The 25697-nt window shown below is 39.8% G+C and overlaps 1 protein-coding gene across 5 annotated transcripts in view; it reads right to left on the bottom strand.

Annotated features, from left to right (window-relative positions):
- Positions 1–218: 218 nt before the first annotated feature.
- Positions 219–25697, bottom strand: part of HECW2 (HECT, C2 and WW domain containing E3 ubiquitin protein ligase 2) — a 334329-nt gene continuing 308850 nt past the window's right edge. For all 5 annotated transcript variants that reach the window (XM_074364238.1, XM_074364239.1, XM_074364240.1 and 2 more), the window contains 6 exons: positions 23753–23882; positions 22563–22709; positions 21809–21923; positions 18924–19009; positions 17801–17913; positions 219–6771 (listed from right to left, as the gene is read on the bottom strand). In XM_074364238.1, coding sequence (XP_074220339.1) covers positions 6660–6771; positions 17801–17913; positions 18924–19009; positions 21809–21923; positions 22563–22709; positions 23753–23882 — 703 coding nt within the window. In that variant the 3' untranslated portion in view covers positions 219–6659. The remainder of the gene's footprint in view (positions 6772–17800; positions 17914–18923; positions 19010–21808; positions 21924–22562; positions 22710–23752; positions 23883–25697) is intronic.

Here is a 25697-nt window from a genome sequence, read left to right as displayed (position 1 = left end):
TGTTAATTCATTTCTTCAACATGAATTTATGGCCTATCAAACAGTAAAATAATCTTTTAGGGATTAACAAAATAGATTCCTAATTAAAAATATCATGAAAAGATAACTTCCTGTACCCAAAAAGCTGCATACTAATCCCAGGAGACCTTTATCACTACTTTGTTCTCTTCTCTCTTGAGTTTTTTCTTCTCCAAATGTATCACAGAAAAATCATAATCTGTTTTTTTAAAGAAGATTTATTTTGGATTAAGTGATTTCATGATGCAACACGGTTTTAAACAAAAATAGAGATCAGTATGAAAATAAAACAAATTGTACACATTAAAATATCTTTCCCTCAAAGCATTTCAGAATCATAAAAAAATACAACACAGAAGTCAGGGGTTCAGGTGAGGATAAGAATAAAGACTTTCCAGAAAACAAACAACTAGCCTACATTTCAGAGTCCCAGGCTCTATTTATTACCACCCACAAATCATTTCTAGGGTGTCAACAGTCTGCATTATTTGCTTGTAAAAAAAAGAAAAAGATGAAATTTAAATATAAGGTGAAATGAGAGCTGTATAATCTTAATGTCAATAGCAAATATTTCCCATTATTATTCTCTATGAAAAGTCACATTGAATAAATATGAAGCTTAAATCAACTCAACAAAAATAGAAACATGGCTATTAATTATGACATGGTGTAGCAGACACAGTGGGTGGAGTTGGTGAAAAGAAATTGAAAGGCTTAAAAAAATACACCACCTGTGCTCTACTGAAATCTTAGACATAAATGTTTTTTTTTTTTACAGAGCCTTAATATTAAAAAGTAAGCATTATCATAAAATTAGATTAATACTTTCAGTAAGAGGCAAGAGAGATGCATGTATTTTTATTTATTTATTTTGGAATGCCTGCATCCCTACTATAAAAACATGGAATCTTATGCACTTTCCAACATATTAACTGTCTCACATTTTACTTATGATATCATATAAGGAAAAATAGGTTGTAATAACATCTTTTAGAGCATTAGGGTCCTAAAAGAACATTCCATTTTGTGTGTTTCCTGGTTAATCCTTCCAAAGTATTTCTTGAACATTAGCCATCCTTTTATTTTTTACAGAAGGTGATAGTAACCAGAAGTTTACTAATGGTTCTTATCTGTATCAATAATAGCTGATTCAGTTTGAATCATACCACATACCTATCAACACTCCTCAGGGTTATAATATCTTAAAGAAAATTGGATAGAAAGATATCACCAGTCCAAGGCCACCAGATGTAAAAATCACACATACAAATCTAATCTTCCTGTGTGCCCCAGAAACCATACAACTAGGGCCATCCAATTCTGCTGAACTGTTTGATCATGAAAACCAAAAAAACTACCTTACAGATGAAACCTAAGCAACTGTATTTTCAGTCTTGATTAACTTCCTGAAAAATTGGAAACACCAATTAGGTCTCCATTCGTAATTCAGTAAAAGGATTCTTAGGGTTTTGCTTTCCAGATGAATATAGAACATTTAAGCTGCCATTAGAGATCATGAAAAATGCCTCAAAAGCTATTCTGATGTCAACAAATGTCTGCTAAAAAACAAATTAAGCACAATAAATGTGTCAAGCAACACCCTCTCTCTTCTTCCCCATACAAAGTTTAGTAATACTAACAATTCTTAAGTTAAAAATAATCCACAACAAAACTTAATGCTAAATTGTCAAATCTCCTGATTAAGCTATGGTTGGTTAGCTTTAATACTTCAGGGCTAAATTCTGTTTTGCAATGCAGAAAATCTCATCAATGTCCTGGAGGTATAAAATGAGGGTATTTTCCTCCAGGTAGATAACAAGGAGTGCTCTCATTAGGCAGAAGAGCATTATTTTTCTCAAAGTCAGAAACTAATTTGAAGTATATGTTTCTACCCCCACCAGCAAGCCCTAAGATGATCCTTCCACTCTGGTTTTAATGCTCTCTCTGCCATAGTCCTGCAGACCGCTCTGATATGGATAGTGCACACATACTCAATACATCCTTTGTGCCAGCTCCTTGGAATGCAGTTACCATCCCCGAGTCTCAACAGCTGGTCAATAATTAGCATTACATTCTTGGTGGGGGAGTGGGAGGAGACACAACTGCTGGACTCCTCTTTTCTGATTTTTTTTTTATCATCCTTCTAGTAGGCAGCAATGGTTGGCCTTGGAAAGCTTGATGTTCTGAGACCTCTGCCTCAAATCTATCTAGAAAACACAATTGAACCAGAAAAGTAATAGGTTTTGCAAAATTAGAAATCTAACTGAAAGTGACATTCTCGTTCATTTAAACTCAAGTTTTATAGAAACAAAGTGTCTAAGATCTAGAGGATTTTCAATTATCAATTAAATCAGAAAGCAAGTAAGAGAGCACAAAAGGGAGTCACACTCAGTTTGGACATGAGGCCCTGCTCTTCATTTGCATGTTTTTACTATGCAGGGTGCTAGGTATCTTGTAATGGTAGGATAGCATCATTTCATCTGCAGTGGGAATTTCCAGAATACGGTTGGATTGCGAAGACTTTTAGGCTCTTCATTATCAGATGTTCGTCTTAGTCAGATGTGGCCAAGTCAAAAATAGAATTTGTGCAGAAAGAAAGAGGAAAAATTGGATGAATGTGAGGAAGACAGAGAGGAAAAGAAAACCTGCAGTGGGTCCTTCATTCCCATCACTGGAAGTCAGCCATCAGGGCTTCTTAGATTCATCCTTATTCAAAATTAAAAAAATAAAAAATCAGGCTTCTGATTAAAGTGTTTTTTCATTATCTTGCTTCCAAATAATATTTGATAAAACTAACTATACTATATAAATCCACCAAGAGCAATCAAAATTTGCATTTTTTAAATTTCTCATAACAAGTAGTAAGATGAAAATATTAAAGATATGTGCAGTTTTTCCATGATTATGCAAATTTCTTCATGGACTTTTCAGAAGGGGTCACATTTTAAGAGTGTTTGAAAAAAATGAGAGTCTGGGTAGACAAAACATCTTGCAAAATTCACTGAAACTGGAATAGGCAAATAGAAACATTCGTCTCCACATTTCCTGAGATGAAATCTAGAACAGTAACTGTAAAGTACTGACACTGACCTCACAGCCACCATGAACATCAGCCTCAAACCAGGTGGGACTTGATACCTTCTACCGCACAGAGCATGTGAGGATCAGGACAGACCAAGTACCTGAAAGCATTGAGAAACTAAAGTGCTGTTCAAAACTGTTCCACCATTATCGTTCATCATTTGAATACAGTTTTTTTAACTTCCGACTGTTACGCAAGTGAAATCAAATTTCTGTTATTTATTACAGAATTTCCACTAAATTATAAATACAACATGTGCTAGAAAATTGTGACCACACTTCTTTGACCAGGATCCATTCATTTTGTGCACAAGGAAAATGTTTTGACCCCAGAGGTGGGGTGGGCTCAAGGACTGGGATTTTTCAGACTGAAAAACCAAAGGTACGTTGTAGTACAGATGAAAGAAAACAGAAGAAAACAGCTGAACTTAATCTTGGCATTGTTTGGATAATTTGAAGATCCTTACATTGTTCCTTCACAGTTCAGCCCCCAGCTATACACTTTAAACCCTAGTGTAAATGCACTCAGGGCTTCCACACTTGACCAGTACTGTCACACTGTTACATGCCATTAGTCACCAGCAGAAAGAGCATTTATATGATTTATTAATTTTCTTTTAGCCACAGTATCTCCCATGTATGAAGTCTTCATTGGAACTCCCAGATGGAACAAGCCATTCTCTCCTCATTCCTTGATTGTAGAACATACCAAACTTTACTTAAAATACTTTTTTGAACCTTGGTGTCTACTCCACTGTGAGCTTCTTGAGGGCAGATTTTGAATCTTGCAGCTCCATCAACAAACACAGTGGCCGGCACTGAGTGAATGCCAATAGTGGGCACCGGCATTCACCCAAGAGATGCCCTGCATACATATTTGATATATCGCGACTGTCTTTTACAGTATGAGATGTTATTGTCTGAGCATCCCTTATGGGATTCTTAAAGACAACAAGACCAGCAGCCCGGTGATCTAAGTTTACAGTCCGGAAGAAGATATTTGTGGATATTTCTACTTGTACGGTATATTAAAGTCTCATTTAGTTTGTGGAAATATTCAATATTTTAAATAGTTATTATTGGACTCTTGTTTTACTAACAAAGAATAATAATCATTGATCATGGTGTTCTGACCTAACAAGTACATCTTTGGTCATTCCCAGTTCTGAGAACAGTAGCAACTAGGCGATTATACTGGTATTTGGAAAGAAGTTGGATGCCTTAACAAAGAAATGTATTTGTTAAAAACAATTAAAGAAAGAAATTTTATTTCAAATCTCATTTACCTGATAATGTGGAATATGGTAACAGTGTCACAAACCAAAATGAAAGCTAACATGGTCTTTAAAAGTATTTCAGAAAGAAATGCAACCTTCTGTATCAGCTGCTTAGAGAGCTGCCAGCTCTGAAACACCTTATATACCATTAAAAATGTAACTTTTAAAAAAAAGTATGTTATATACCATTTTTCCTTATAATGAAAAAAAAACAAGTAAAAATAGTTTGCAAAATTAAATATATACTTATATTCATAAGTAAGTACAAACTAACATTTCCAGTTAAATTCTTTTCTCTTTCTTTCTGATACAAGTATAGTATACAGATAAATCTCCCCTTCTTATTTCTAGATTTCTGTAATCTTTTTTCCAGAACATTTCCCCACACTGGAGTACCCACCTTTAGTGCAGGAATGCAACATGAGTGGCATTCCTCGGAGGGTCCCAATGGTAAACATAGCTTAACCAACAGAGCAATCAGTTCTTACAAGCCACCTAGGAAAACCATGCAGATGACCTCTGTAAAATGTAAGATTGCCAACATCCCATAATAGGAATTCCATGGCTACCTATAAATATAGTTCTCAAAGAAGTGTTTGGGCAATACCTATAATACCATGGGCTGGCAAACCAAAGGTTTAATCCAATACTTTTATTACCCACAATTTAACTTTACTCTGCTGAACACCTGATTAGCTACGGCCAAGAAATCAAGAAATAAATGATGATGTGGAATAACCCCAAAGCAATAAAAATGAACACCCTCTGATAAAACTAGGTAGGCAGAAATAACATTAGTGATGTCATGCACTTTCTGAGATATCATAGAAAAACTGGTTCTTAGTATTGATAAGAAAATTATGCATCAGTGAAAATGCAGGCTTAGAAATATAGTACTGAGGGTTTCAGTCGGCGATGTCTCCACTGATGAGGGGGATGGAGTTCTTATTACTAAAGAGAGCTGATCTCTTGGATGGTGCTGATGGCTCCCTAGCTGAGCTTAGTGTTTGATGATGCTGTACAAATAAAAAGCAGTGGGGGAAATACGAAATATCTGTATTAAATGCCATCCTGTAAAGTATTTGATGGATGGAAGAGAGTCTAATGCATTTTAAATAAATGCATATCATACTATCACATATAGTGAGTCTTAAAAAATTATTACTTAGATGCACAGTCCTTGTAGTGGTAGACATGGCACTGTGAAGGAAGTTTGATTTAGAAGCTATTTTCTATCATACTTGTCAAGTGATGGAGTTGCTGTTAGTCATATTGTAATGTCCCTTCGACTTTGGTACATTCAGTGCAAAATATTTCGGGGAATTTTTTTGTACCTTTATAAAAATAAAAGGCCCTTTTGTTCCCTTGAGAGTGCTTAAAAGGATACGTACTAGCATGATGCCCGAGTAAGCATGGAACATGAAAATGGAACAGATGATACATACAGTGTGATGGGTAGGTTCTTATATACATCTTAGAGAACATAAATATATGGAAGCTATAAAAAATAAACAGAACTCACTGTGTACTTTTTCCTGATATGCTGTGATTAATTGCTAGCTAGTTTAAAATTGTTTTCATGCATTATAAAGCATAGAATCTGTCATTAGTAATTCACTATGTAACAGTTTATCTTCAGCCATAATTACACATATACCACTTTGCATATACATTGTCACAGACCACCTTATTGCAAATCTTTACAGTTACCTCATATTGACTTGGTTTCATTTTCACTCGTGTCCCATGAAAGCTGAAACCTATGTGCACACCATGCAGGCACTCATAAGCAAGAAAATGAATATTCTGTTATAACTCAGGGCTTAAATGAATGTACTTTCAGGAAATATATTTGTTTTTATTACATTATTTAACTTGCACTAATTTGGAGATTGGGCCAAGTGTTGCCAGGTTGGCTTGAACCATGTTCAAAGGTAAGTTTCAAGATTCTCCTGAGTCTCTGAAAGTTACCATGGAGCTGACCACGTACAGGTTCACCTTTGTCTTGGAACACAACAAATGGGAAGAAGTTTGGCATTCAAGAACTGTTGATTGAGAGACTGTTGGGTTGTTCCCTGGGCATCAAGCTCACCCAAAATCTTCCAAGAGGACTCATCACCACCATCCAGTCCCTAAACACAGAGCATGTGTTCCTGGAAAATAATACCACTCGGCTTTCCTCTGACGGAAGCATACTCTTGAAACTTTCAAAATCCAGCCACTCTTCTAGGGGCATCGTCTGGAATTGCCTGTCCACACGGAGCCAGGCACTGTGCTTCCAGGTCACTCAAGTCCAAAGGTACTGGTCTCTTCAACTGCTGTCAAGAGTTTTTCATAAAGCATGGAGAAGGATGGGTACGGAGGGAGGTCCAGACGGTTAAAACAAGTGTGAGCTCTGTGAACAGAAGAAGCAAGAACAGAGTTGAGAATGCCTAGAGTGGACCGAGATTGTTCCTGTGCGCGGTGTGCTTGTGTCTCAGATTCATATTGGTTTGTTGCCAATTTTCACACTCCGTTTGGAAACACTTTGAAAACACTTTGAATTAAAAAAAATTCAGAATTGAATTTCTCTCAGGGAAATGGGATCTTCAGAAAATATTTTCTTTGCATTTTCACAACCATTGAAAATCTATATGACATACATAATACTATTTGTTTAGTTGCCTAAGAATTACAAAGACAAGTTTGGGTTTTTTTGTTTCTCTTTTGATGTAAGGTTTTTTCTTTTTTTCCCCCTAAAAGACATGAGTAGAAGCTCTTGCAAAGTAATTCCTTTTCACAGTTGGCATTTGCCTGAACATCTCTCAGAAAATCGATGGTTTTGCATTTTTTCATTTTGCTGGTCGAGGAAGAGCACTGAGTGTCTCTGAAGACCCATGAATCTGCCTCACGATTTAGAGTCTTGGGAAATTCCCTGGCTGGACTTCCTTGTCGAAGTTAGTAGATCATTGTTACTTCTTTGAATCCTGTACTATAATCTGTTTTCTCCTAATTCACAATGCAAAATAATGGCCATTTAAATCATTACGTTAAGCATTCTGTTTTTAGAAATACCTCCCCTTCTGCCAAGATAGGAAAAAAATATGCTTTCCTGTTATTTGCACCTGAATCACAATAAAAAATAGACAGTCTCCAAATAGTACATCTTATCAGGAAGCAAATCAGCACCTTTGACATGAAATAGGAAGCGTTTTACTCGGAATGTACAACGGTTTGTTTGTGGGAGCTAAATGACTTTGACTTTAAAAAATGCTCCTGAATTAAGGTGAAATTTTAGGAGCTATGATTATTAACAGGCTGTTTTCACAAAGTCACATGTTTAAGTTTTTATTCTTATGAATCACTTCAATATTTCTGAAATAAATATAGTTAAACTTTATTTACTGTCTCAGGTCAGTGGAATCCTACAGTATTCATCCCTTGTGACTGGCTTATTTCACTTGCATAATATTCTCCAAGTCCATGTTGTAGCATGGGTCAGAATTTCCTTTCTTTTTAAAGCTGAATAATACTCCATTGTACATACATACCACATTTTGTTAACCCATTCATCCACTGATGGACACAAAAGGAAGGAATGGATACTTTTTTTTGACCCTCTTCAGTCACAAGACATAATCACCACTACTGATCCACAATCTAAGGCTACCACTGCTTCCTAAATCATCGGGTTGCATAATATATGGTTACCATGGTAGAAATTTCCTTCTGAATAAACTGAACAGCTCCCCTGGAAAATGTTTCATGAGGATGGAGCAAGCATGTATTGTTGAGGGGGAAACTGCAGAAAGATTAAATGGTTTTCCAAAGGTCAGATCAAGAATAGGACTGCAACCTTGGGTTCCTAGGGGAAGTCCAACATTAAACCGAAAGCAGGGAGACTAACGCTCTGTTCTTTAATTTTGGAGCCTGAGTGTGAATTTCATCCCACCCCTGACTGTATACTGCAAGCCCTCAACATCCTACCAGACTGCATACATTCTGAGGATAAGGATTAGCAAAACAAATCTTCAGATATTTTTAAAATGAATGACTCAATCACAATATGCTATAACGCTGGGGAAAATGGTCCAGTTTGGGTCAGTCCAGAAAACTCTGGGAGATACCAGGGGATTTTTTAGGTGTTCAAGCCATCTAGCTCTATCTCAGTCTCACCAGAAAGCAGAGACACTCAGAGAGCTATGTTGGAGGTCATCAGAATCACTCAAGAAGCTTGTTTATAATGGAGAATTTGGGGTGCAGCCCCTGAGAGTCGACATTAGAAGGTTTTGGTGGGCCTAGGGATCTGCATGGTAACTATCACTCCAAATGAGTCTGAGGCAGGTAGGCTCCACCCCTGGAGAAAAGTCAATTGGATTGGAAATAAGATATCGGCTACGCACATCAGTGTTTTGTATGCTTGCAAAAATTTCAAAACTCTTTCTAAACAAGACAGCATTGCTAATAAGGAAATTGAGGAATAGTGTGGTTAAATGGATTGCCCAATATTTACCATCAACTTGCTGTATGAGCCAAGAACAGAAAGAAAAAAAAAAAAAAGGCAAAACAAAACACAATCCTCTGAGGCTTTTCACACCCCCTCTCCTGCCTCATTCCATGTCCTAAGAAAACTCTAGCAGAAAATAACAGAAGGGCCCTTGGACTATGTTGATATTGGCAGCAAAAGCACATCCAGTTATTCAGTCTCAATAAAAGAACATTTTTCAAATCTTTCAAAGCCAGCCACACTAAGGCTATAATGAGTTTACCTCATTTTAATCTATGCAGCCAGAACCACTCACGGAGAGCAGGTCTGAACCCGTCTTTGGGAAATCATGCTGGCATCAGTATAAAGAAGATTTAAAAACCCTCCAGACATCTGGCCTGACTTAATAGATCTCTTGGTGCTTTCTGGATTCTTTAAATGTTAACCAGGAGGTCACATACTTACCCTCACCTCTTTCCTATAGACAGATAAGTCAATTATCCAAATTCAGTGAGCCCACAGCATCACAATTACATCTAAATTTCATAGATGGATTAATTGATTAATGTATTTCTCTCTCTCTCTGTATGCATTTATTAACTTATTTGTATTTTCCCAGAAGGGATTTTTGGTCGCTTATAAGGGTGCAAAATATGAGACAAAGAAGAAATTACAATCAGGATTTTAAAGAGAGAGAAAGGAGGAGAGAACTCTGGGCTTCATCTTATAACAGACGTGGTCCTAGAAATAAAATGTACATAAATCTAATAAATCCTTTTTACTTGCATTATACTTTAGAAAGAGTTTTATCAATACTCTCTTTCTTTTCAATTGGCAGTGGTGCCTAATCTTTCAGATGTCTCCTTAGTCCTAGTCCCACCTTTTCATCAAGTAACTAATAGGTCAAATACTTGGAGGCAATCTGGAAAATTCCTAAGGGATATTAGAACTTACCACTTTTTAATGTCATGAGTTCTTTGCAAATGGGAGTATTCCTGACCGAATTTCCCTGTCAAGTCCAAAGTTCCCCCATGTGAGAGAGAGCCCCCAGGCTTCCCCGGCAGGGAGTCAGTGTACCAGCAGCTCTAGCCGGCCGGGCGTGTGGGAGGAAGGAGCGGGTCGCATGGAGCTGGGCTGTGGAGCAGGCACAGAGGGCTCCCTTGGGCTCCAGGGCCCCTAACTGAGGGCCCAAATGAGTGTTCGGGCAGCACCCGAGCACTTCCACCAGCAGATCCTTTTATTATTATGCCCCTCCAGAGGACCCTGTATTCTGAAAGCTTGTCATTCCTATACAAATTGCCCTGATGAACAAAAATTAATTTTTCAATTTGCATTACATTTCATTTATTCCTTCACTCATTGAACAGATACTGAGGTCATACTGCGGGCCAGGCATTGAGAGGTGCCCTGGTAGAGGAGGTCTCTGCCCACAAGGAGTTTACACTCTGACAGCAAAACAGGCGGGCAGATGGGACCACAGAGGTCAGGCCGCCTGTGCTCTGTACTAGGGGATCCGGCTGGGGCCAGTGGGCACTGAAATCCAGCCTCCCTGTGGCTCGGCTCACCAATCCATAAGCCCTATGTCAGGGCTGCTTGTGTCTAGAAAACTGCAAGAAACCTTTGTCTAATCCAAAAGATTCACATGGGCTACCACTGGCCTTGCACACAATGAGTTACAAGCCTGCTCTGCAGAGTCAGGAAAGGCTTTATAGAGGACACTCTCTGTGCCAAGCCTTGAAGAATTTGTAGGTGTGGAGGGTTTTTCTGGATCAACAAGGAGAAGGATGTTCCTAGCAGACTGCCCGGAAGCGTGAGGAAGCATTGCACCATCAGGAAACCTGAGAACTATGAGTGCTTGAGTGACAGGAGCCAAGGCTGGACCTGAAGCCAGATGGGGATGCAGGGTCACATCAGGGAGCGAGGGGCATTCATGCAGGAACCCTTCTCATTTATCCCACGGATTAAAGGGAGCTAGTGACTGAGTGTGAAGAGTGAGACGGCAGAGATACCATTAAACAGGACATGGAATAGAGGAAATGGGCAGGGGGTAGATGATAAATTTGGAGCTTTTAACCAGCATGAGAAATCCAAAGATACCAGTCACACAGAGGGATAAAATTCAATGAAAGTAATTCAGTGATTGCTTTGTTAGCCTAGAGAGATTTATTAACACAAAGGTATACATTTTGTTACGATTTTTTAAAAGATTCATAATTTCTTTATTATCCCCACTCATACTTTCTTACATCATGAGATTTAGAGTAGGAATTCTCGCTAAGACTAGTTCACAAATAGTTGTGTAGACCATGGTGGCACAACACAACCCTAACACTCGCCAGGTGTTCAAGAACTGTGAATCAGTGGGAAGGAATTCCATGACACTTGCTACACCCACTACTCATTTGGTGGCAGTGGTGTTGCTCATCTGTTCATTTAAATACCTATTACTTCCCTCTCTATGTTTTGGACAGAGATCAATTTATTTCCCCCACAAGGTTTTGCATATAATAGTGCATAACGAATAGCTAAAGGCTTGTTAGGGGAATTAGATTTACTAACTAAAATATTCCAAAGACTCACTAGGTTGCCTTGGTTAAAATGCACCTGGATCCATAAATACAAGAAATGTTCCCACCGTGGGAGTTCCTGCGTTCAGGGATAACCAGCAGAAGACATTCTTCAAACTATGCATATGAGCAGGTCACTTGTCACCTGAGGATGGCCCTGGGAAAAGACCAAGAGTGCGTACTTTTTAAACGCACAAATTTAAACGTAACAGAAGAAAACCCAGTAAGGAACAGTTCCAGGATGAGGACTTGTGGAGGTCCAAACAAAATACATATATCCTGGGTAGATGCAGCTTGTTTCTCACACATTTAAGATCGCATAGAATACCATGCCAGCTCTGATGGCTAGGTATGAGGAACAAGAGAAAAAATAGCTAAATTTATTGACTGATGTGCCAGGCAACATGTTAAGCACTCGCCACATGTTCTCTCACTTAATCCTCAAAACAGCTCTGTGATGTAATGACTAGTATCCACCCCAAACGTTCAGACGAGGATACAAAGATACAAAAGTGATCTTGGCACATCGTGTCTGGAGTGGTCCGGAGTAGTCGCTGAAGTATAAGAATTCACTAAAAATACTGAGTACCAATTACGTGCTATGGTTCAGCGCTAGGGGCAAAACCACAGTCAATTCAACAATGTCCTTGCTCTCATGGGGTTACATCCGAGACAAGGTGACAGGTCGTCACCAAGTAAACCAACAACTAAACACAATGGCTGAACTGAAGTAAGGCTTATAAAGGCAGCAAAGTATGACAGAGTGGCAGGTACATGGGGCGGGGGCGGGGCCGGGGGGAGCAGACACCTGGAGGGCCTTTCTAAGGAGATGATGCCCGAACTGAGTCCTCAAGAGATGAGATTGAGCCAGCCACGCGCAGAACTGGCAAAAAGAGTTTGGGCAGCAAGTTCCAGAGTCTTAAGGCAGAATTAAGTTTGGCACACTCAAGGTCCAGCAAGAAGAAGGCTGGTGGTTACAGGAGACCAGGGGAGGGTGTATGTGTTGAGGCTGGAGTGGAGGGCCAGGCCAGGCTCCCGACCTGGTGGTCCTTGGCAAGGAGTTTGGATTTCGCTCTAAGCCACTGGAGGGTATAAGCAGGGGAGGGAGGTGATCTGGAGATTTCAGAAATTCCCTCAGGTTACTGAGAACAGAATAAACTACAGGATGTAGGAACTGAAGGTGGAGTTCAGCCCTCAGGCTGCTGTGGTAGCCCGGGGGAGAGGTGCTGGTGCAGTGGACTAGGGTGGTGGAAAAAAATGAGCCCAAACTAGTTACGGTCTTGAAGCCAATGACGAGGGATGAGCATTCCTTCACAGCTGTAATGTCTGTCCCTCACAAATACACATTTCATGGCTTGCAGCTGTGGCCACTGGGATGATGCTCCTCTGTTGACAGCAGCATTCCACCTCCTCTCATTCCATTCAGTAATTACAAATGATAGCTCTAATTTTTATGTTAATTACTGGAGTCCTTTTTCAGACAAATCTGTTTTATGATCATTTTACCCACTTCCCAAAGTAAAGACCGATCCAAAAAGTACAGCTTATAAAAGGATTTTTAATAAGGTAATGTTACTAGTCATCACTGGTATACTTTTGTTTTTAAGCACATGCTGATTCAATGGTAAAGTAAGAACTTAGAGTAGTCTTGTTAGATAGTATGAACTGAGTAAGAGGGACGACAGGGAACGTGTGGAAGAGGGCCTGACATCAGAGACTAAGGGACGGAGCAGCCCACTGCAGCGGGCCTTCCGCCCCTTCCCTCTCAGACGGGGGCACCTCAGCCGAGCAGCAGCTGGCGGGGAACTGGCAGACCATGGGGGGTGCCTCAAGGCAAATACAAAAATGAGGTGGCACCACGGATGCTTCCAGTGCCCATCTCTTGTTCTGAAAATTTTTTTTTAATTAAAGAGAGCTCCTCATTTCCTTTCCAATTTTCCTAGCTGATGGCTCACTTTGACAGAAGACAATGCTCTCCATACTAAGAGAGGAAAAATTGAATTATTGATGACATGGTAGAGCAATATTTAATGACATGGAAAGATGTTCATGATTAGTGATATTTGGTAAACCAAAAGCAGGTTGTAAACAATGTATGCGTTGTATTTTGTTTTTAAATGTGTGTGTGTGTGTGTGTGTGTGTGTGTGTGTAGAAATTAGTAGAAGTATATTTAGAAGTTATCTGAAAAGTGGACTTCATATATATGTTTTTTTTATTTATTATATACATATATATATTTTCATTTTTAACTTCATGGCATTTTTGGTGAAAATTTTGCTTTACATAAGAATAAAAAGCAGAGTTTTAAAAATGAAAAACAAAGTATCATTAAAAAAACAATTTTACCTTTTTAAGTTCTTTTCCACTGGAAAAACTCCCTGAGACACTCATTTCATAATTAATTCTTGCTCCTTTTTTTTTAAAGTTGGGGCAGCATTTCACTTCTAATAATCTCTAGACACAGCCATTTTCCAAAATGAACGTTTCTCCCTTTTGGCAAAACCAACGCCCCCCCATCATGACTGCAGCTCCCCCACTCCTCTGCCCAGCATCCTACTTGGCAAGAGCCTCTGAGACGAACACGTCAAGTTTGTACCACCCTGGGCGAGGGGATTTGACTTGCATTTTCCTGCCTGCATGTGAGCAGCCTGTTTCTCAGAATGTTCAAAAGCAATTGCCATAAAGTGAATTTACTGTCTCATGAGTCCATCAGTGCACAAGGAACAGGAAATCTTCTACAGAAATTCAAAATACAGAGCTAACTACCAACCACCAAGCAGAGGAAGTACAGTGATGTGTTCAGGCTATAAGCCTCCACAGACACCCGTCTGCCTCCATCATTATTTATCATCTGGTCTCTAGTTACTTTGTCACCACAAGACAGAAAAAAGAGCCAGGGATTCAACTCATACTGGCTTCCCAGACAACGCTATATACTTCACTGCGCTCCTTGGCCCACATGGTGAGTAGTGCTATTCACTGCTCCTGCGGTGTGGGACCATGGAATCTGAGACAAGAATGGGAGTTGCATTTGCTTGCTCAAAAGGCTGAAAGGCCCTCAATCATCCAGGTTGAGAGAGACTAAGACGCCCTCCCTTCTGCCGGGATTGCCAGCCCTCATCCTTTATAAGCCACTTCCTGTCTCCAGGGTACAGCCTCCCAGACCTGACACGGGATGATGCCAGACTTCTTAAAGAATACATTTTTTAAGTAAGAAGAACACCCATTCATTTTGTCTCCAATGTGCACAATGTCACATTTGAATTGTTAAACACCATCTCGCTAATAAGAAAAAAAAATACATTGGGGTTGATCAGGTTGAGACAGACCAGTTCCACAGTTCTGCAACTTAAACCTAGCAGGAAATAGCAGGAAAAATGGCTTCAGTGTATCTGTTCTGATGGTAGGAAAATACGGACTCAGTCATCGTATAAAACTATCTTTTTAGATCAGAGCCAATCTTAGAGATCTTTTTCCTACTTATGTAACACCTCATATTTCATAAAGGGTGATGACAATGTTATCAGTGGAGAAATCACTTCCTATAAAACTATATGGTCATGTATGGAAGTTCTCCTTTTATTTTTTCCTCCAAATGTACTTTTTTGTGGAGCACATTTTAATAGTTTCAGCAGTATGGTGGCTTACAGAAGATTCACAATAAAAGGTTTAAAAGAATCAAGAAATCCTACTATCCCTAAGGAATACACATACACATTATCTCACTCACTTGTCACCAGACACTCTGAGTGTTTGAGCGTTGTTATTCCTACTCTTCAGCGCTGGATCTAGGCTCTTAGCATCACACAGCTAGTGCATCATAGGGCTTAGCTCTTACTCATGACTCCTAACCAGGTTCTGTAAGTTGACAAATGGTGAAGTACAATAGCCAAGTGGCTCTTTGCTCCCATGGGACCTAAAAAGTTAGGGCTTGCTTAGACAAGGTATGAAAACAGTCTGCTTGCCTGATGTGCCTCGTATCTTTATTTATTGCTATTTTATAATCTGGGTAGAACTAGGAATCCAGAACCTACAGCCTTAGGTCATAATGAAGAAAGGAAGAAACAACAACACCTGTTGCCCAACTGTGTGTACGCAACGTTACTGAAGAACACAGCCATTTGTAATGAGTCAGCAAGGCACTTCCTGCAGCTCCAGAGGGAAGTAGAAAAGTCAATCTGGCCTGACCCCCAAGATTCTTCAGCAACGTGTCCACGCTACTTATTATTCAACCAGACCTAATATACCACCCCTCCCTGGCCTTTTAAAGAAGAAATGGAGGCCCAGAGTTCAAGTGATCATCTCAGTCCCTAGCTGGTGGCAGAGGTGGGACTAGAACCCCCATCATCTAACTCCCAACCCTGTGCTCTTTCCAATCTGCTACAGCCCAACATAGAGTACACATGATGATGACGACAAAATCATAGCCGCAGCCACCATCAACTGGCTGTTTATCAGGGTGAGCAGTAAATATTTCATATGAATGATTTCACTGAATCTTCAGAACTACTAACCTACAAAGTAGATAAGGAAACAAAGGCTCAGAGAGGTTAAGTAACTTCTCCAACACCCCACTGTGGGCAAGCAACAGACCTGAGATAGAGCCCTGTCTCTCTGAAGCTAAAGTTTCATGTTTATACCAAATTGCCTTTCTCTGACCACCAGGTTTGCTGAAAATTGCAGTGATTCCACATGAACAGCTGATGTGTCTGCCTATTGTTACAGTTTATTCCATCTACTTTACAAAAGGAAATCTTTACAATAACAGATTTCAAGAGAAAGGACACAACTCATATGCCCTTTCCTGCCTCCCTGATGCTAAACCCTTGAGTTTATCAGAAAGGTAAAAAGCCCTACTCAGATATTATAAATCTGCCTTTGAGATGCAAATGTGGTTTAAAGGGCAAAAAAAAAATCATGTTTTAGGTATAAATAAAATAAAATACTTCTTTAAATAATGAAATAAAGGTCTCCCACATTTGAAGCATCAGACATGCCAGGTAATCCTTAGATGGTTAGACGCAGCGCCTCTGTTCACAGACTGAGATGCACCCAAGGTGATGGAGGAGGCTCAGGCCAGGCCTGAGCTTCCTCTATTCTTTGCTCTTTGTATCTTTATTTTCAGCACCGATTTTTTTCATGTGCTGATGCTTGGAACATAGTAAGAACCAGAGCCTTGCAATTGCTAGGAAGACAGTCTTGTTAACAGGTTTCCCAAAGTCACTTGTACGGTCATCCCTTGGCATCCACAGGGGATTGGCTCCAAGACCCCCTAGTGGATACCAAAGTCCGTGGATGCTCGAGTCCCTTACATAATATGGTATATTATTTGCATATAACCTACACACATCCTTCTGTATACTTTAAATCATCTCTAGATTACTTGAAATACCTAATACAAGGTAAGTGCTATGTAAGTAGTTGCTGGCCTATAGCAAATCCACATTTTGTTTTTTGGAACTTTCTGGAAATTAAAAATAAATATTTTTGACCTACAGTTGGTTAAATCTGTGGGTGCACAAGCTGCAGATACGGAGGTCAGACTGTACTTGAAGAAACGTCGGGTTCCTAATATCACTTGGGAAGGCTTAACCTCCCCAGATTGCAGCTTTATTATTAGTAAAATGAGAGGCAATCTGAAATCCTTTATACCTCAAAAATTCTGTAAATTGCTGCTGACTGGATAAAGGAATTCCAAAATCAACTCCTCTACATTTCTCTTTTGTTCATTTGCACTCTCTTTTTCTTTCGCTCCAGCCCCCGTTAGTTCCATTCACCCCTCTTTTTTTTACTTATAATACTGTCTTATTAGTCTCTTATATTAATTAGTAGCAATCGTAAAGCAAATTTTTTTTCCACTCCAAGGAAATGCATCATCTTATTACGAATGAGAATGTAGTGCAGACAAGGCAGACAGCATTCATGTGGAGGTAAGGCACGCATGATACAGACAAAGAGGTAGAGAGCACATTCACATGATTTACTGTTCCTTGGAAACCACAATGGTCCTTTTTAGTGAAGAGATTCTAAATACTCATCAATATAAACTTAAAACCAGAGCTTCTGAAAACATAAATTAGAGCCATAGTTCTCGGAAGCCCAAACCAAACATTGCTTTCCTATTACTAACAAATGCTTTGGTTCTGTTGCATTCTGTATTTTAAGAGATGTACATATGTATTTTAAGTATAACCAGGAAGATCTTTTTCTTCCCTTCATTTAGAAAGATAATCCAAGATAAATTCATTCTAAAAGCTTTTTCCACTCTCCCAAACTTTCAACATAAAAAAACGGTAATAAATCAATATATGCATAAGTTAAAGGCCTCCCCCCACCCCTACCATCGAGAACACTGTGGTAGCAATAAAGAAAGAAACGTTTTCCACTTTACCTGGGAAGAGCGGTGATTTTCCCCCATTTCTCCACGCAGAACCTTCTTGGGCCGTTACTCCCTCGGAGGGAAGCAAATCCTTCGTAGGGAATGCTGGACGTGCCCGTAACAAACTATCAACCCCAGAAAAGAGAAGGAGAAGGTGAAGCCAAGAGTCCAATTGGCAGGAGAGGCTTGGCATCATTCACGGGCAGAAGGAGGTCCTGGAGTAGGGCAGCATGCCGCTCACCGGTGGGAAAGCTCAGAAGGCAGAACTTTACAGGCATAGGGTGATCATAGCATGAAAATTCCGACAAAGTGCCAGAGGTCACCAAGGAAGGACAGTGCATTACAAAGGGAAAGGCGATGTGGAGGGTCTGCAGAAGGTACAGCCTCCTGAACAGCTGGCTAGCTCAGGAACTTAAATCAGGTATACTTTCCCTCGCAGATTAATAAAGTGGGTATATCAGTTAACCTAAGTCTGCTCAGCATCAGTCCCTGACCAACTTAAGGTGAATGAAAAACAAGAATGTGAGAACCAGATCTGTGATCCAAAGTAGCTAAGACTGCGTGTACTTGCAAGGCTCTGCCTAAGTACCCAAAAGGCTTCCGCGTGTCTGATATTTCTTTAGCTGCAACCAACCAGCAATTGCCCTGTATAACTATAACCACCACAAGAAAATAACGAGTCAGTTTTCCCAGAGTTCTTAAACTTCACAGCTATCTCAAGTCTGTGGAAAGTCAGATGGAAGAAAAGAAAGGACTCTTTAACAAGGAACTGGGTCACTTCTTAAGGGACTGAAGATTATCTTTTTCTGTTGCCCGGGATGCTGGCCTGCAGAGTGCCCAGGGACCTCTTGCTGAAGGGATCAAACTGCCCGGAAGGCAGATGCTGTTCCTGGGATTGCTGACCTGGAGTTGGCACTTCCTCACAACTCTAATTGTCATGCTTGGACTTGGTTTGGGATGTTCTGCATAGTGATGGAGCCACAGAACCATGCAATCAGAAGAGTCTGAAAACAGTGTATCCCAGACACGCAGATAAACATGGGATGCATTTACTGAGGATACTGAGCAGTTATTAAAGCAATTCCAAGAATGATTATATTAATGCATTAAAAAAAATTAACTAATGGCATCTTACCTGTAACAATCTTAGTCGTTGTTCATTGTTGAATCTTTCCACTGCAGCCCAGAACCACCGAATTACAATATGATTGTCATGATAACCTGTCAAATCAATCACGAAAGCCCATATTACTTTGAGTTTTCTATCTTAAGTCACCATGAAACCGACAAAAGACCCCCAGACATAAATCATCATCTTGGATTCGTTAAAAGTTATTTATAATTTAAGACCAAGGAAGAACACTGTAACAATCGTATGAATGTCAAAAGTCAAACAAAACACTAAATGAAACCAAGAAAGCTCTGTTTCCATTTAGTGGTCACTAAATTAAACTAGTGGCGAGAACAACAAATGAGTTATTTTAACCATATCATTTCTAAAAAATGTAATCGCTGTTCCTGGAAATGCTTAACCTTTTGGTCATTCATTTCAGAAATAATTTTCAAGTACCACTATGCCAAGAACTGTATTAAGCATGGGGGTAGAATGGAAAAAAAAAACCAGACCCCTACAGAACTTCTGGTACAGGAGAGACACATAAATAAAATAATTATACAAATAAATACATAATTGCAAACTATTTTAAGACCATATATAATGTTCATATTTTAAAATAAAATTACTTTTCATTAACAAAAATGGAAAAGTAATTTCATTACTTTAATTCCTTCAACTAATAAGTCCCAAATAATCATCAGCCTAAATGTTACTTTTATTTCATATTTTAGTAGAATTTAATCAAATGTCAAAAGTGCCACAGGTGGGTTAAGGTAGTAGCTGTGGATTTCAAACCCTTCCGTGGAGATAATTAAGTTCAGAGAGAAGGCTAGCAAAGGAAGATTAAAGTACAATTAGTGATTCAAACCAATTAGTTGACATATTCAGTGTGTATAAGGCTACTCTAATTCTGCGTCAGCAGCAGTTAAGTCCAAAATAAAAGGTGAGTAGAAAGCATTTGACTTCGAATTGTTCCTCGCATGTTTCAATGGTTGTGGGATTTGGGGGGAACCTTGCCTTACTGTTTACCACTTGATCAGTGATGCTGAGTGCCCTTTGGAGAAGAAAGGGATCCAAGTGAAGGGCAAATACAACTAGACTGGATGGATGCACAGGCTCCTTGTCCTGTCTTTGGCAAGGAGGAGCTATCAGGTGCTGCGCAAATGGTTTTCTCATCCATAAAATAAATGCATTGGCTCTTTATAGCTTTAATGTTTTCGACCTTTTGAATCAGCTGTTTCATGCATCTCCTTTGCTGTCTGGAGGAGGAGGAGGAGGAGGAGGAGTGAACGTACCTCACCATCTTCTCTGCAGACAGCTGCCTTGTGAACATATGGCGAGCACAGCCACCCCTTCATTCAGTGCCAGCTAGCTGGGGTCACAAACGCGGCAGCCAGCATCTTGCCCTTTTCCTGCCCCCTGCCCCCAGCGCTCTCCTCCCAAGGATTTCATCTGATACGACTGATAGTAACCATAGAAACAGGTACTTGTTGGTCATACAGAGGGAATCAAAGTCTACCCCGCAAATACAAAAATGGCTGATTTGATCAGTGGTGTTGCTATTAGGATCTCCTAGGGGCAGGGAGCGAGCTGATGATACTTAGGGTAAGATGTAAGTTATGCAGCATGTTGGAGAAACTGCTCTAGTTAGTGAAAATAGTTTGGTTAACAGAATTACAACAGCCAAGGCCACAGGCGGATTATACACGGGGCCAACTGGAAGAGACTTCACACAGTGATGGGACTTCAGAAACAGCAGCGAGGGAAGCCGCCGTTTAATCCTGCCCTTCAGAGAACACGGGCGAGCTGGACCAGCCTGGGGCAACAGTGATGAGCGGGAAGAGCCAAGCAGAGGCAACAGCAAAAGCAACTGAGCCAATGTTAAGGTATTTTTTTACTCCTAACTTTAAAAATTTCTTTTTAAAAATCTGTTTCAATTTACAGATAACTGGAGACCCACTCAGTTCTCACTTTTTTTCTGCTAAGTGATTAATTCAGTGACTCAAAGTTTGTATTCCTCACTCTCCAAATTCAGAGCTACTGCTAACCTCTTACATTCTGAGTTACAAAATAAAAATGACAACAAAAAACAACTGTCATTTGTCGTGACTTTCTGAAGACTTTAAAATGCTGCAAAAAATTCCAGAGAAGGTATTCTTTCTGTGCTTCTAATTATTGGATAAAACCTCGACTCTGGGTTAGCGGCAGGTCTCCTTCACAGCGTGCTTACTCAGCAACCAAACTTCAGTGGCTTCGATGCCAAACACTAATTGAAGATTTGTAGTGATCTATTGAAATGCCAGTTCTAAAGCCCCCCATTTGGTCGTAGAATGTGGTTTTTTAACTAATCGTACAGCAGTTTCCTTTTCAGGTGAACTTAATGCTTGAATGGTGAAGGGTTTGTTCAATAAACTTGAAATTTGAGAGCCATATCTTATTCTATTCATGTGTTTCAATTGTGAATTACAACTGGTAAGTAGTTCAAGTGAAATGGAGAAAAACTGTGTTTGCTCATTAGGAAGCCCAGTGGGTGTGCCTCTTCCAGGTTTACAATGAAGGTAGACTAGGTGGAGTTTGACCCGCTGGATATGAGCTCCCTGGTGCTTCACCAACAACATCATAAAGCAACTAATTAGTGTTCCTATGGTCACATTTCTTCACCAACAATTAAGTGTTATGACATCCTTAGATGGTGCGTACACAGTCCTCCTTCCACTTGGTAGATGAGGTAACTAGGAAAAGAAGAGAATGTACCTTGCCCAAGGTCTCAAAGGAGACTGCATCAGACCTACGATTAGAAGGCAAGTGCCTTTGCCTGTCCTGGATCCAGATCCGCAGGCCGAACCATCTGCCTCACTTCAATCTGAAACTTAAAGTCCAGCCATCCATAAACCAAATCTCACCTCCTCTGTATTCTGTGTTGCTTCTCCAATCGCTTAGGTCTATTTCAGCAGTGCCTGCGATGACCAGTTCCAGCTCTCTTGCATCAAAGACAGATACCAGCCTGGCATCCACCACCTGGGGAATGAAAAGAATACAGGACACAGCTCAAGAACCTGGAGAAGCTCCAGCTATAATTAAGCCTCATCAGAAAAGGAGGGCACAAGGAGTGCTGGGAACACCAGGGGAATAGTCTGTGTAGGCACTTAAAAACTGGTAAAGCTCTCTACAAATATATTTTTAGTACAAGGTTGATGAGATTTTCAACAGAAATTTTTAGTTTTTAAATAATTGACCACTGATTAATTCAGTTTGTTTTTCCTCTTTTGGAAAAGAATGAATGCTCCTACAGAAGAAGTCACATGGAAGGCTTGTAACAACTCCTGATCGTCAGATATGATCATTTCACGTTATCAGGCATGAGATCTGGTGACCTGTATCTGAGTATGAGTAAGATGTGTAACTTCAGTGTTATTAATGGTCATTACATCGTCAAATACTATTTGAATTCAGGTCACTTAATTTCAATGATCTTTTGTAACAAGGCAATACTTTTTTTTTCTTGAAACATAGAGGGAGAAAAAATACTGAAGTGTTTAAATTGAAAGAGCAACAGTAAATACAGCAAAATAGAAATGGGAGTAGGGCACACACATGAAGCACCGTGAGGTGGGCCAAGGTAACACTGACGTCAGACTGCGAACCCATCGTCTTTACCTCATAGAAGCCACGCACAAGGCTCTCTGTCTGCTGCACGACACCCCTCTCAATCCTCCACTTCACCATCCTCTCGATGTACTCCTTCTTGTTCTTCTCTGTGACTGGGATGTTGGCACCCCCTGGCTTTAACTCTCGTTCGGTAATCTGAGAGCAAAAAACAAAAGGACTGACCATGCAATACTCTCGATGTTGTCAGACCACTGCTGCCAATGAGTGGGAATCAGCCAGCTACTGCCCCTGCCCTGGCTGGGCGCCTCCTGGGAGCAGGGGGTGAGGCACTAGCACAGAGCCCAGGCACACACCGATGCACAAGGAAAACTGGGCACTGAGCTGATGCCTGAAAGCTCAGTGTTTAAAAATATATCTATTGCAAGGGCTGAAAGTTAAGTTTTAAATCCTAATTTAAAAAAAAAAAAAGTCTTTTAAATGGAAACAAATTGGCTCCAGATTCCGTCCCACTGCTATTTGACTGTTTGACAGAAAGGCATTTTCACAAATTCCTTTAGGGTTCAGAATCAACTACGTATAGAAAGCCAGTATCTAAGTCAAGATTTACTTTAAGGAAGCAGAGTTACATTCAAGTGAATGTTAAGTTGAGAACTTCTTTTCCAAAACATGAAATTCAGGAGGCCAGCCAAATATTAATGTCTAACTAAGAATATTACTTATGAACTAGTATACAATTTCTGTAAGAAATCTTTTAACCAACTCTTCTACCAACTTTGAGGAAAAACAATACATTTTCAGACCTTCAGCAAAATATTGTTTACTTTCACTCAGCTTCAAAACAATCCATTTCAGTTCTTAGATATAAATCAGAGTTAAGTACAAAAGCCAATTAAATAATTTAATATTCAACTCTGGAATAGCATGGACTTTTAAAAATTGTATTTTAGATCAGACATATTCTACTATGTTATATGGACATTTTGTTTGGAAATAAAAAGAAGATTGTTTACAACACACAAATAGCTGTAATAATTTGTAAATCAAAACATCTTAATCTGAAGTTGGTATTAGAATAACCTTTGTAACCAAGATTATGGTAACTGTACATAAACTTGGGTTTAAACCACTCAACCAGCCTGAAATAAACAAGCATCTGATCTTAGCCACTGAATTAATGCTTCTCCAACCAATAGCCTTCAATTACCACACTTAGTCACTAGTTATTCAAACACACAGACCTGCCCAAAGACTTCTTCATTCACAGTGAACGTGAGGTCCAGGATGTCGTGGATGTCATTGTCTTTCATCCACTGCAAGCTCTGGTGGAACTCTTCATCAAGGTATTCTAGATCACTCAGGTCACACAGACTAAGTTGACAAACAGAGAGAAACAAATATATATAGGCATGGCCATTAGCAAAAACCCAGAGTCATGAGGGAAGAAACTAAGAGCCAATGACAAGAACAAGACCAACTAAATAGGCAAAGATTTCTGGAATCTTCTTAGTCAAAGTCAGTAACCAAACCAGGGAAATAATTCAGAAATTTGGTATAAATTTTAAAAATTCTAACCTATAAAATGCCTTAGGAATCACTCAGTTTGTTCTTTCTTTTGCAGACACAGAACTGGAGGGCCAGAGTGGGTGCCATTTGCACAGTCACCCATAGTCAATGCCAGAGTCGGAACTAGAATTCGGGTGACAACTTGGGTTCAGTGTTCTTTGGCTTTGTTATACTACCTTAAAATATCATTCTCTTAATTAGAAATTCTGTGTATGTTTCTATGCTTTACTTTAACTTAGCTTCCCCTCCCCCACCCCAAAGACTAGATACTGTGATTCACATTCACATACACTCCCTTTTTCTTCATGGTTCTTACTCTTTCCTTGATGCTGAAAACTGAAAGCCACAATATCTCTCTACAATTATAATGGTTTTCTATATTTCTCTCTTCTTTTTTCATTCCCAAGAGATCTGCATGAGGTGGGGTTAATATCATATGTTGCATAAAGGTGGTAGCAATTGATTTGCTTTAGTTGTTTTGCAATTTCCTCCCATCAGCTCAATTTCAAAGACCCTTTTGTTTAGTTCAGTCTAAACATTTATTAGGTATCAACTAATGCCAAACATCTTAATAGCTATTTGATAAATAGTTACAGCCCTCAAGGAGCTAATAGTTTAGTTGGAGAGACAGGGACACAAATAGATAAGTTAATATGACGTGATAAGTGATAGCCTAGGTGGGTAACACTTTTTATTTGTACATTTTTTTATATGTTACACTTCAATTAAAAGAAAGATAAGTTCTATAAAAGGAGCTTCCAGAGCGAACATGCTGGGCATTTACTTTGACCTGGAGATTCAAGAAAAGCTTTTGGGAGTAGATGATACCTACCTGTAGGATGGTTAAAAGCCAGAGAGGTGAAGGGGAATGGATGAAGAGGAGGAGAAGGGGAAAAAGAGAGAAGGGAGCAGAAATGACAACCTGAACAAAGCACAAAGGGATGGAGTATACAGACATTCTGAGCATATCAGCAGCACCAGAGAGTTAACCACAAGTCCAGAGAATGAGGCTGGGAAGGCAGCTGGGAGCAAGCCCTGAATGCCTTTCTAAGGAGCTCAGTGATCCAGAATACTGAAAGGCTTCAGGACAGGGAATGACATGATCAGACAGGAAGTATGAATTTGTTTCTCTGGAAGTCACACTGTAGAGGATTACTTAAAATGGGGAGAGGGGTGGTTATCATTAGAGGATGGAGCCCAACTAATAGTCCACAATAGTGATTTGGCCAAAATAAGGACTTTAATGAGGGCACAGCTATTAGGGTGGAGAGGAGAAGAGGAATTTAAGAATTATTTAAGAGGCAAATGTGGACTTTAGTCAACGGCTTTCCTGGGCAGTACAAAGAAGCATATCAAAAATAGGGGTGGCCGATGAACCTGTGTTGCAAGCCAACTCTGATCAAGTGGCAGTCTTGAGGGCCATGAATTGGAAAAATTCTTGAGGCCACAACGAGTTCAGCAGGAAAAAGTACCATAAATGATGTGTGACCCATCCCATGGGAATGGGGTGGGAGGTGGGGAAGAGCAGAACAGGTGCTGTGTATTTAGCATCCCTGTTGGGAGGGTGTCCCCCAGTCTCTGACCAGAGTGACTTGAGAGTGTCTGCACCATGAGCCATGA

Source organism: Camelus bactrianus, chromosome 5 (assembly GCF_048773025.1).
Source record: "Camelus bactrianus isolate YW-2024 breed Bactrian camel chromosome 5, ASM4877302v1, whole genome shotgun sequence".
NCBI lineage: Eukaryota > Metazoa > Chordata > Mammalia > Artiodactyla > Camelidae > Camelus > Camelus bactrianus.
The sequence above is the reverse complement of the archived record's forward strand: the minus strand, read 5'-3'. Positions and strand labels throughout refer to the sequence as shown.